Source organism: Erpetoichthys calabaricus, chromosome 3 (genome assembly GCF_900747795.2).
Source record: "Erpetoichthys calabaricus chromosome 3, fErpCal1.3, whole genome shotgun sequence".
Taxonomy (NCBI): Eukaryota; Metazoa; Chordata; class Cladistia; order Polypteriformes; family Polypteridae; genus Erpetoichthys; species Erpetoichthys calabaricus.
The window spans coordinates 74,667,296-74,680,067 of NC_041396.2; the positions used below are offsets into that span (position 1 = coordinate 74,667,296).

General features: G+C 34.6%; 1 protein-coding gene across 2 annotated transcripts in view; it reads right to left on the bottom strand.

Annotated features, from left to right (window-relative positions):
- The window catches only part of cnsta (consortin, connexin sorting protein a), a 118,669-nt gene that overhangs the window by 67,273 nt on the left and 38,624 nt on the right, over nucleotides 1-12,772 (bottom strand). For both annotated transcript variants that reach the window (XM_028796930.2, XM_028796929.2), the window contains 5 exons: nucleotides 9,908-9,938; nucleotides 8,184-8,270; nucleotides 5,612-5,726; nucleotides 5,001-5,022; nucleotides 4,818-4,911 (listed from right to left, as the gene is read on the bottom strand). In XM_028796930.2, the coding sequence (XP_028652763.2) occupies nucleotides 4,818-4,911; nucleotides 5,001-5,022; nucleotides 5,612-5,726; nucleotides 8,184-8,270; nucleotides 9,908-9,938 (349 nt within the window). The remainder of the gene's footprint in view (nucleotides 1-4,817; nucleotides 4,912-5,000; nucleotides 5,023-5,611; nucleotides 5,727-8,183; nucleotides 8,271-9,907; nucleotides 9,939-12,772) is intronic.

Here is a 12,772-nt window from a genome sequence, read left to right on the forward strand (position 1 = left end):
CTTTATTGAAATGAAACTGAACTTGCAGCGGCGCTATTTAATGTCACTTGCCTAACGCCTGACTTTATTGAAAAGAAACTGAACGTGCAGCCGTGCTATTTAATGTAACACTTGTCTAACGCCTGACTTTACTGAAAAGAAACTGAACGTGCAACGTGATTTTCCTCTGCCTTTATGACAGTCTCTGCTCCTGACTCCTTTGAAGAGGAAGATATGTTTGCATTCTTTTAATTGTGAGACGGAACTGTCATGTCTGTCTTGTCATGGAGCACAGTTTAAACTTTTGAAAAAGAGAGAAATGCTTGTTTGCAGTGTTTGAATAACGTTCCTGTCTCTCTACAACCTCCTGTGTTTCTGCGCAAATCTGTGACCCAAGCATAATATAAAAATAACCGTATAAACATATGGTTTCTACTTCGTGGATTTTCTTATTTCGCGGGTGGCTCTGGAACGCAACCCCCGCGATGGAGGAGGGATTACTGTATAACAGAAATTTCTCAAGTTTCACCTCATAGAGGGCTAGATCCACAGTAAACAATCAAAAATCACATCATATTCATAATCACTGACCTTGAAATAGTCTAAAACTAGGGGTGGCTCTTAGAGGGCTAGGACCATCTGTAAAGAATCTAATGTCAACAATATTATCATATTTGTGATCGGCCACTTTGAAATAACATAAAACGACACTCCACATGCCTATATTGCTGATCCCCCTTTTTTTTGAAGTTTTGTGAAAAGGAGTAACTTTGACTCGTCGTACCCCATTAGGGAGTGAACCCCTGGGGTCAGTTGATCTGGCATGCATCACTTCAAGTCCTTAAGATCATTTTTGCTGAGGAAAACTACTGATTTACTCATTATCAAATGTGTGTAATGTGTGTAATTTAATGCAAAAAATATTACCCAAAATGGCCTAAAAATAAGGAGGTTTTCAGATCTAGAGGGCCAAAAATAGTCCCAAACCACAACATGCTTGATGTCTTGCATAACTAGACATCAAAATGAGTTTAATGGTATATCATATGTTAGGGTTTCTAATGAAATAGGAGGCACTGGACAAAAAAAATTATTGAAGTTATTTCAAAACACAAATCTTGGGAACACACTATATTGTAATGTAAAACCGGCATAATGTACTGTACATTATTTAATACAGAATTTAATATGGAGTTAAAAAAATAGCAAGGTTGTAAAGTTATGCTGACCAGTTCTGCCATTGGGCATAAGTATTATTATTGTTTCTTCAATACTGTTAGGATTCATAACAGGAGAATAAATGACGTTTATAACAGTGCTCGTAATGCCAGTGCACTATGCTTGCAGAATAATGGAAAAAACAGAAAGAAAAATACATGTATGTTTCTGGATTCTTCCTTATCTCAATGTCAAATTAAGGATGGAATATTAAGATAAAGAAGGAATGTACCAAAGGGAATCAGAGTACTAAAACAAAAGTCCCATGTAGAAAATAAAGAAGCAAGGATATTCATCTTAAAGAGAGCTCTATTTTGCTTAAGGCAGTACAGGGTTTACGTAGGTTGTCAGATGATACTCTATGCATCACCAATATTTGAAAATGATGTAAAACAATATAGTACAATTAATGAACGTTGGGACAACTGTATTGAGTCAGAGGGTTTGTAAGTCAGGGTCCATATTGTCTAAAAAATGTCACTTCCTCAAAGTTTCCTGCCCTATGGTATCATCCTATTCACCTAAGTTGCAGAGTCAGGCATGATTATAATTCATATACAGGATAATCTTGTTTTTATAAGCTTCCTGGCTCATTTTTTCAATGTGGATTTAATCTACAAATCTTTTAACATGTAAATAACTAACAGTGATCACTGATAGTATAGCTGTGTCATCCTCAAATATCAATAAGCAATTCAATTTACTAAAGAATGTAGCCATAGCAGGAAAAAATAAGGGGAACAAATAATCTTTAACGGAGAGAATACTGATACAGCATATGGTGAGAAGAGCACTGTTTTGCCTTTAGTATTATATTTTGGAAATGGTATATTTTGGATGTAGATTAATTTCTGCAAACTTTTTTGAATGTGAATAAATTTTATGGTGGAACTATCAAATGACTTAAAATGACAGATTCCCTAGCACAAACAACTACTTCTGTTTTCTATAAGATGTGATTTGGCATGATTAATAAATATCACAGACAAAAGAGTTCACATCGTCATCCTTTTTATCAATATAAAACAGTATGGTGACTGTGTCATAAACCTGCACATTTTGGCTTCCAGCATACTTCAAGACAGGGTGTTTCACTAAAAAATAACTTTATACTACAGTGTTTGTCTTTTCGCCTAAATTTGTATTAACTCATTCTTACAATGTTTTAGAAGATATAATACAAAATAAACATATAATTATTCACTTATGTGCCCACTACTCTCAACAATGCTCTCCTTAAACTTGTTTATATGTCTCATCATTCCCTTACAATTAGGAAACCCTTGTACATTAAAATAGAAGACTGAAGGCAAAAACAACAGTGATAGAAGGATGCAGTGAACATTTACTTTTATAATCTTGATTTAATATTACTCTGTGAAGAAAGCCACAAAAAATGCAGTCTTTCATCTGGAATATTATGACGAATGTAAGTTAAAAAAACTCAGAAAATTAGTTGGTATTTCTGACTTTCAGTTTATCTATGACATGCCTTGTATTCTCACCTTCTGAGAAACCCCTTGTATTTCAATTAATTTTCAGCAGAACATTTGTACATTTCAGTGTTTTTGTTTTACAGTGGGGCAAAAAAGTATTTAGTCAGCCACCAATTGTGCAAGTTCTCCCACTTAAAAAGATGAGAGAGGCCTGTAATTTTCATCACAGATATACCTCAACTATGAGAGACAAAATGAAAAAAAAAATCCAGAAAATCACATTGTCTGATTTTTGAAGAATTTATTTGCAAATTATGGTGGAAAAAAAGTATTTGGTCAATAACAAAAGTTCATCTCAATAGTTTGTTATATACCCTTTGTTGGCAAAGACAGAGGTCAAACGTTTTCTGTAAGTCTTCACAAGGTTTTCACACACTGTTGCTGGTATTTTGGCCCATTCCTCCATGCAGATCTCCTCTACAGCAGTAATGTTTTGGGGCTGTCGCTGGGCAACACAGACTTTCAACTCCCTCCAAAGATTTTCTATGGGGTTGAGATCTGGAGCCTGGCTAGGCCACTCCAGGACCTTGAAATGCTTCTTATGAAGCCACTCCTTCGTTACCCGGGCGGTGTGTTTGGGATCATTGTCATGCTGAAAGACCCAGCCACGTTTCATCTTCAATGCCCTTGCTGATGGAAGGAGGTTTTCACTCAAAATCTGACAATACATGGCCCCATTCATTCTTTCCTTTACACGGATCAGTCGTCCTGGTCCCTTTGCAGAAAAACAGCCCCAAAGCATGATGTTTCCATCCCCATGCTTTACAGTAGGTATGGTATTCTTTGGATGCAACTCAGCATTCTTTCTCCTCCAAACACGACGAGTAGAGTTTTTACCAAAAAGTTCTATTTTGGTTTCATCTGATTATATGACATCTCCCAATCCTCTTCTGGATCATCCAAATGCTCTCTAACAAACTTCAGACGGGCCTGCACATGTACTGGCTTAAGCAGAGGGACACGTCTGGCACTGCAGGATTTGAGTCCCTGGCGGCGTAGTGTGTTACTGTTGGTAGCCTTTGTTACTTTGGTCCCAGCTCTCTGCAGGTCATTCACTAGGTCCCCCTGTGTGGTTCTGGGATTTTTGCTCACCGTTCTTGTGATCATTTTGACCCCACGGGGTGAGATCTTGCGTGGAGCCCCAGATAGAGGGAGATTATCAGTGGTCTTGTATGTCTTCCATTTTCTAATAATTGCTCCCACAGTTGATTTCTTCACACCAAGCTGCTTACCTATTGCAGATTCAGTCTTCCCAGCCTGGTGCAGGTCTACAGTTTTGTTTCTGGTGTCCTTTGACAGCTCTTTGGTCTTGGCCATAGTGGACAGGTGTCTTTTATATTTATAACGAGTTCAAACAGGTGCCATTAATACAGGTAACGAGTGGAGGACAGAGGAGCCTCTTACAGAAGAAGTTACAGGTCTGTGACAGACATAAATCTTGCTTGTTTGTAGGTGACCAAATACTTATTTTCCACCATAATTTGCAAATAAATTCTTTAAAATCAGACAATGTGATTTTCTGGATTTTTTTTCTCATTTTGTCTCTCATAGTTGAGGTATACCTATGATGAAAATTACAGGCCTCTCTCATCTTTTTAAGTGGGAGAACTTGTACAATTGGTGGCTGACTAAATACTTTTTTGCCCCACTATATAAGTAACACATCATACTGTGCAAAAAAGCTTCAAAATTATAAGTGTTTTAATAATCTATTTGATCACTTTCCTATAATAAGATTATTATTGGGAAGAGATGTTAAATCAATGTCATCTGACAGACCACATAAAAATATAACTACCACAATGATGCATTTTTATCTACAGAATGGGATCTTACTAATATTTTTAAAGCACTGACTTGGCAAGGCATTTCAATACCTTATATTTCCGACACACTTCAAAGGAAATTGGGAAAGTCTGTATAACTAATCTGTTTGGTATTATAAATAGAATCTAATGATATTTCTAAATATAAAAACACATGCAGGATACCCTGTTTTTAAATTAGCATAGTTAAGAAAACTGTATAGTCAAATTGTAAGCCCAGTGTTTGGCAATTTTATTCATAAAGTGCATATGCAATTTTTCTTAGGCAATTGTACAGTATTAACATATGCAGACATACCTGAAATGCATATGCTGGCTTTAGAGCATAGCTGGCACTCTGTTTGTTTCAAAGCAATAAGGCTGATTTCCAACACCTTTTCTGGATTGCTGGGCTATAAAGACAAACATATTAAAAATAATACAGCGCAAAAAAGTAAAATATTCTTGCAAATGTCTTCAGAGAACAAGCTTTCAGCATTACCTTTTCAGCTGCAACAACAGGCCTGTGTAAAACAAAAACAAAATGGTGAAAATTTGCTAATTTCAATAGGATTAATTGTCTTAAAAACTGGGTAAAATAGAAACTACAAGCATGACTGTAGTCTGTCTGCAGTCTAATATTAGCTGACCAAATCTTCCATGTTGAAATTTTATCTCTAGTCTCAGATTGCTTAAACCAGAGCAAAGTACCACATGCTGGAAACATCAAAATGCTGAGTAGATTTTACAAAGGATCATGTGTGTAAGAAATGCAGTAGTCATTTGCAAGAAGTGAAATAATATGATCCTCAAAAGTGACAACATCCTACACGTGCCACTTAAAACAAAAAGCTAAAACAAACTTTGAGCTTCTGCTGCAACTCTTTCGCTCCATTCTCCCTTTTTTTAATATAAGAATAGTGAGTAAAATGTTTCATGCCTACCCTTGGAAAAAGACATGTTTATATGAAATGACTGTTAAATGTAACTAAAAGAAAATATCACTTTTATTACACAAAATATATACCAACACAAGAAATACTTTTTTCTCCAATCAAATGTTAAGGTCCCTCTGTTAAACAAAATTCCAGATTATAAGAGTATACAGTTTACCTTTGATGAGTCGTGCATAAGTTTGTCAGAGTTGCTAGGTCTTCAGCTCCCAAGGTCCAAGGGTTTTTCCTGTGAGGCTTCATCTCTTGGGTAGCAGCAGTGCTCCATTTTAATTCTACAACAATCAAGAAGACAGCTACAGCTCTATGCTGTTGCAATACCAGTGACAACAAAAAGAATTATCATGTATGCACTCATGAAATGACCATTTAGTATAAGATCTACTGTAACCTTATACAGGCTTTTACAGTGAGCACAGTATTATCTGACAATGGATGCAAAGGCACTGTTTTATCAAGTGAAAAAATGAAGACACTTCAGCACTTGATCTAGAGAGATATAAAATAAGAGAATTACTTCAGATGGAGCTATTAAACACTATACATAAAATCCAGAATTAATGATGTCAAAGAGCAGATCTCTTGCTAATTACAGTACTATAGGATGCCATGTTCTGGGGAAAATCAAGTGATAATAATAATAATAATAATAATAATAATAATAATAATAATAATAATGTACTAGTAAGGCTGCAACTGAAGTATTGTGTGCAGTTCTAATCACCATGTTATCAAAAAAACATTGCAGCTCCAGATGTTGTGCAGAAAAGGGCAACAGAGTACATACTGTGACTAAAGGTCATGTCCTATTCTGAGGGGCTAAAGGGAATTAAACCTCTTTAGCGGTAGTAGTAGCAGTAGTACTAGTAGTAGTAGCAGCCTTTGCAGAAAAGGATATAGGTTGCTTTTTTAACACTTTGTTAACATCATCCAACTGACAGCAAACCTGTTCTTACAATGGGTAAACATCATATAGCAGAAAACTCTACTAAAAAAGAATTCAATTAATTGTTGTGTGCAAAGAACACAATATATATGTTAAAAGTAGCTGCAATGGGAAAACCATTCTGTAAACCTAGATTACACTTTGGTATACAAAGACAACACTAGGCTAGTTTAAAACATAAGCAATGTATGTTACCTCTTTCGTTCACTGTTATGATTGTTACAGACATGAAAAGGCACAAATATGCCATTTATACCATATTTTACATGTATATTTGGACTTAAGTATAGTGTGAAACTGAATCAAATATACTTAACTCAATGCCACAGAAAAAGACAAGCAGTGCTTGAAAACAGTGACCCTTATTAAGAAAACTTTCAGCTGCTGGTTCAGAAAGTGCACATTGAAAGATGCTGCCAGTTTCATCCATACTATATCCCTTCAGATTGTGGAGAAATCTATGTGTGAGTCTGCTAGATCTAATATGATATCTCTAACTATACAGTATGTATTATATACAGATTGTACTCTACTGTGATGTTTCAGCTGTGGTAAGACATTCTTTACGAATATTGTCCCACCTCTGTCTAAGTATTTTATACGCTTTGGAGACTGTTAGATTAATTCAGTTATTAGTTAAAAGATAGGCACATAATGAATGACAGGTATTCTGTATTATCCACGTAATTGTGAAATGAGTTAGAGCAAGACCAGATAAAGACACCAGGTCCCTGGGTATCACATGCATATATTTACACTTTATGAACATCACATATAAAACTAAAATGAGGTGGTCCTCCTCAGAGATATGAGCATGCAGTCACTCATAAATTACATTTTCCCCAACGGAGATTTGAGTACAGTGTTACTCATAAATTACATCAAAGGTGGTGAGTGATATAATGTAAGAGTAACTGTGTGTGTTGTGTAGAAGAGCGCTAGGGAAAAATAGAAACAGAAAAATGCCGGCATTACTTTTTTTCTCACATATGTCAAGGCCCCTTGGTGACCAGGGCCCCAGATTGTGCATTACCCATGTCACCGTGATATTAGACAATTAAGTTTTAGATATGATTCTAGTAACGTGTACCTTTCATCATCATTACTTTCCATAAAGGGATTTCTGAGCCTTTTCATGCACTCAAAGTGAGAAAGATTTTTAATAATGACAGCCGATCTAATGTAGCATAATAATTAAAATAATTTTTTAATATGTGTACATTAGGGCATAATTTTTCCCTGTGCTCTGTCGACACCTTTAAATTGAAGGGAATTTACAGTGGCATGTTGTTAATTGAGAAAGAGTGTGATGTTAATTGCTGGCGTGCCACCATTAACTGGAAATCAGATGGCCAGTTAAGTTAACTGAGGAGAAACACAAAACAAAAACAAGACTAACTGCGGATTATTTAAACTTAGTACTAATCATGTTCCACTGTTCACTGAGATAACACTTAGGCCAGAGGATCACCATCTCTTAATAACATGCTATGTTACCTTGTCTTATCCGCTATTATATCAGGTACACTGCAACTGACCCATAGTATCACTTTTTTCTGTTTATTTGTGCATATACTGTATGTATTGTAACATGTTAGAATAAAACCTGCAAGCATTGGGATACATTATCACAAATATTTCACAAAATATTATTATCCAGCAGCTTAAAAAAAAAAAAAAAAAAAAACAGATACTGGCTTTACAAGTATCACAAAAATATGACTTATTCCACATACAAAGATAAACATGGCATGTAGTGTATAACATATACATTGAAATTACATACCCCACTGCTTTTGAATAGCTGTTAAATTGGACAGAAGTTGCTCGTGATACAATTTTTCCAGCTGGATAAATTGGACTGCTTTCTCATCTTTGAAATTAGTTAAAACCAATCAAAATTCTTCATCTTTCAATAGAAAAATGCCACTTATTTTCAATTCATCTATATCCACAAAGTGGACTGCACTGTATTTAATTATAAGTACTAGGTAATCTAATTTATTAACACAAGAAGTTTCTTTAAAACAACATTACTTTTGTTGCATTTCATATTTTCAAGCAGTATTTCCTGGTATTAGGATAGAGCAATAAATGTAAATTTTTGTCTGTTAAACAGTGTGACATAGTATAGTTTTTGCTACAGAAACACCAGAGCAGTAGCTATAGAAGAATAATACTCTGGTTTGTTAGTACATACATACATACATACATACATACATACATACATACATACATACATACATACATACATACATACATACATACATACATACATACATACATACATACATACATACATACATACATACATACATATATAAATGCATTGGTGATGCTAAATTGTCCATGGTCTGTTGCTGCATGTGACAATCTGCAATGGACTAACATCCTGTACAATGATTGTTCCTGCCTTGTGGCCAGTGCTTGCTGGGATAGGCTCCAGCTTTCCAAAGACACTTCCCTAGACAACTAGATTTAGAAGAGGGATGGATAGATAGCTGCTGAGCCCAAGAGCATTGACGCTGCAGCTGCTGTCTATGGTGATAGCCTATTTAAATAGTGTGAGATGCCTCAGGCTAGGACTAAGGAATTAGTAACGTTTTGTTGTTTGCTATTCATTTTAAAACTCATCTATGCAAATTTGCAAGTCTTGCTGGTCTTTTGACCTTATTGTCTTGATTTTATTGTTTTTATATTTTTGGCTCTATTTCTTGGTTATTGCTTTTGGATTTTGATTCAACTGGTAATTTTTGTGTATTTTTGAATTAATGAATTTTTTGATCTTTAGATTTTGGGTTTAAATAAAATATTAAAAATATTGCTTTTCTTTTTCTGCCAGGGGATTAAATGGTTCCCCTTCCTATAAGTGATTATATACGTAGATCTAAGACCTGTTTAAAATTGAATGTCTATGTCTATTTAAAGGAGTCAGGCTTTTATGAATTTGCTAGACCCAATTATAACATCTCACAATTATCACAGATTGCATGTTTTATTATTATTATTTTAATTTTAAAGCATGTTATGCATTTTAAACTACTGTGTCCATTGGTGTACATTCGGTACAATGTAATTCAAGAAGCTGATGCCTAACCCAGCAGTACTAGATGTTTTGCAGAAAACAACAGTGGAGATGTTGTCACCGAACTGCATGTAAGAACTCAGGGCTAAATTAGAGTACACCCCAGCTAATCTGGCCCACATATCTAGGGCTATGGGACTAAAACCACATTATCTTGTAACAATCCACACAGGCAAAGAGAGAGTCTGCAAATGCACCAAAGACAGTAAGCAAGCTTGCCTTCACACACAAGTCTCCTAGAATTGTGAGGCAGTAAAAGGTTTACTTTACAAGAAAAATAATACAATAAACTAGTAGCACATTGAAAAAGAGCAATCTGATTTTAAATCTGAATAAACTGTACACAGCAATTCAAAAATATTATTTATGTTTTTTTTAAATTGAAATACCATTAAAAATAAATAAATATATTAAATAAAGGATACAATCTTCTTCATGAAAGTAAGCCTCTGCAATCTGGAAGATAAAAGAATATTGCATTTAGAACTGACAAGAAGGGAATACTAAAATAAATACCAGATCAATAGTTTTCAGATACATCAAAGTCCAAATTACCAAATAGGAGACATGTCTGATTAGCACACGTATTGTAATAATAAACAATAAACATTTCAAAGTCCAAATTACCAAATAGGAGACATGTCTGATTAGCACACGTATTGTAATAATAAACAATAAACATTTCAAAGTCCAAATTACCAAATAGGAGACATGTCTGATTAGCACACTTATTGTAATAATAAACAATGAACATTTTTCTTTGTTCTTCATGGTTATATGTCTACTTGATTTGTGCTTTTGTCATTTTTAAATTATCTATCTGTCTATCGTGTCCTTTGTCAAGAGGCATTGCCACCATGACATACCCACAACAGAGGCCTCCCCTTGGCCATTTAAGTCCAGAGAAAAGGAGCTTAGGCATGGTTTTTATAAAAAGTGTTAATGAGTTTTGTAATACTGTTTTTCTTGTTGGGTTTTCTGAATTTGAATGTCTTCTGGTCTGTCTCTGGATTTTTCCTGTTGAATTGTGATTTGGGAGTTATTCGCCTTAAAAATGCATTTTAGGCAACCGCTTTTTGCTCTTTGAGCACGTTTTATTATTTATTTTTGAAATAAATATTTTCATTTATAAAGTATCACAATCTACCTTTTGGTCACAAACCGGCGTTTTCCACTTTCTCCATCTTGTGAGGCACTTTGGAACTGTTTAAGTACATTCTGAAGTTTATAAACCCGCTCTCCCATTTTTGGGCCTGGCCAGCCTACTGGTAGTAATTGGGAGTTACCTGGACTGGGTGTGCCTCATCTGGACTGACCACTGAAGGTTCTGGCCAGCCTTTATGGTTCTCTTAGGAGGCCTCACAGCATTTTTGACATGTTTTTGACTCATAAGCTACAGATGTTCTTTCCTTATATAAGGTGTGTACAATAAATATGTTTACTTACGTTTTAATATGAAAAAAAATTTTGGCATGTAAATGCTTTACCATTACTTGAACAATTTATACAATAGAAAAAATTATTATAAGTGATATGGCACACCTGAAAAATGAATTCAGATTGTACCTTTGAACCCACTAACAAATATTGGGATCATCAACTGCTCATGAGTGAGTAAAACCCATTAAAAAGAATTGATTTTAGAAATAAGGACAGAATTGGACTGAAAACAGTATGTACTAGAACAATTATCTAAATTCTTATTACAGGTAGTCTGTAAAAATAAGGACTTTATTTGTAAACTGGAGAGTTGCTGAAAATGCACTGTTGACAGTTAGACTAGCAATACTAGTGAGAGTGTATTTATTCCAAAGTGTGTTTTATAATAAAATCAATAGTGGGTCCTGCAGCATGTAGTACACCTGCAAGGCAATCCACAGCAACACTAGTCACAGACACACAATGGTAAAAACAACAGTTTGCTAGAAAGACAATGACAAGATGGAAGAGATGTCCCATGCTGAAGCACAAAATGAATAAATCTGAGCCACCATATGCCAAACTATAATATAATGCAATGATGACATTTAGAATTTTCTTATTAATGCAAGAGCTGTAAAAGTATGGTCCTGGGAAAGTAAACAAATCAAACATTGACTTTGTTGATAATATATTTTCCTTGCTTCTTGTGCACCTCACTGACATCAGCCATTGTAAAACATAAAATAGGCAGACACAGGGGGATTTGCCTGGCTAAACAACAGTTTATGGAATTGTATACAAGATGTTGGTGTTCTCACTATCACTGACAGCAACTGGCACCTGTGGTGACATATGGTAGTGACATATGGTACAAAAATCTTTAAAACTGGCATTGAAATCAACCAAGTTTTTTAGATGTAAATCCTTTAAGAACTCATGCATTCTTCAGGTTTATTAATTCAACTCTGTATAAATTTTTATATTTTAGTAAAATAAACTGCATGAAATGTAGTGAGACATAAAATATCCAGGTGAGAGTGCTAGCAAGGTAGGAGATTACAGTAGATCTTGAAAGAATTAAGCATATTCTTTCTATGACAACTAAGGACTGGGTGAAAACATCTTTAGAATCTTTTTTGGACTATAATTAGGTTCTACAGCGGCTAACGGCCTTGAATAAACCACTTCTAGCTAACAGCATCAATACTGACAAAAGCAGAATCTGAAAAGGTTTCCATTACAAGGTGTAATGTCTAGTGGTAGGCTATACATCTATCTATCTATCTATCTATCTATCTATACATTGAGTATATATAAATACTGCAAAAAAGAATAACTCTCTTTGCTTAAAAAACATTATATCTATTATATAATTTACTTTGAAGAATACAAAAAGGGTTCTCTCTCCATACACACACATTTTATAAATGCTATTCTTAAGTACAGACACAGTGAAGTCAACATTGCCATTTTACAATATATCACACAGCATATAAACAATTTAAATTTCAAAAAGAAACATGAATATGAGACAAAAGAACAGCGATACTTTTTATCTGGGTACTTCTACACTTACATCCTTCAACCTTTTTAGAATAAAAACAATATAGTGCTGTTTCCACCATTTCAGATGTAATTAATTATTTGGACAAATTATCTAAAGTAAAAAAGTAACAAAAAAGAATTAGATGCAAATCCTTTGCAAGTTATAACTAGGAGAAACTTGAAATCCTTTGATGTAACAAACCTTTTGTTCTGTTATATGAGAAACAGTTACTTTTGCAATGTTGTATTTTGTCTTTGAGGAGTTTCCAACTTCGGTCATTTAAAGCAAGTGATTGCATGATCAGTTTGGTTTCAGTCACATA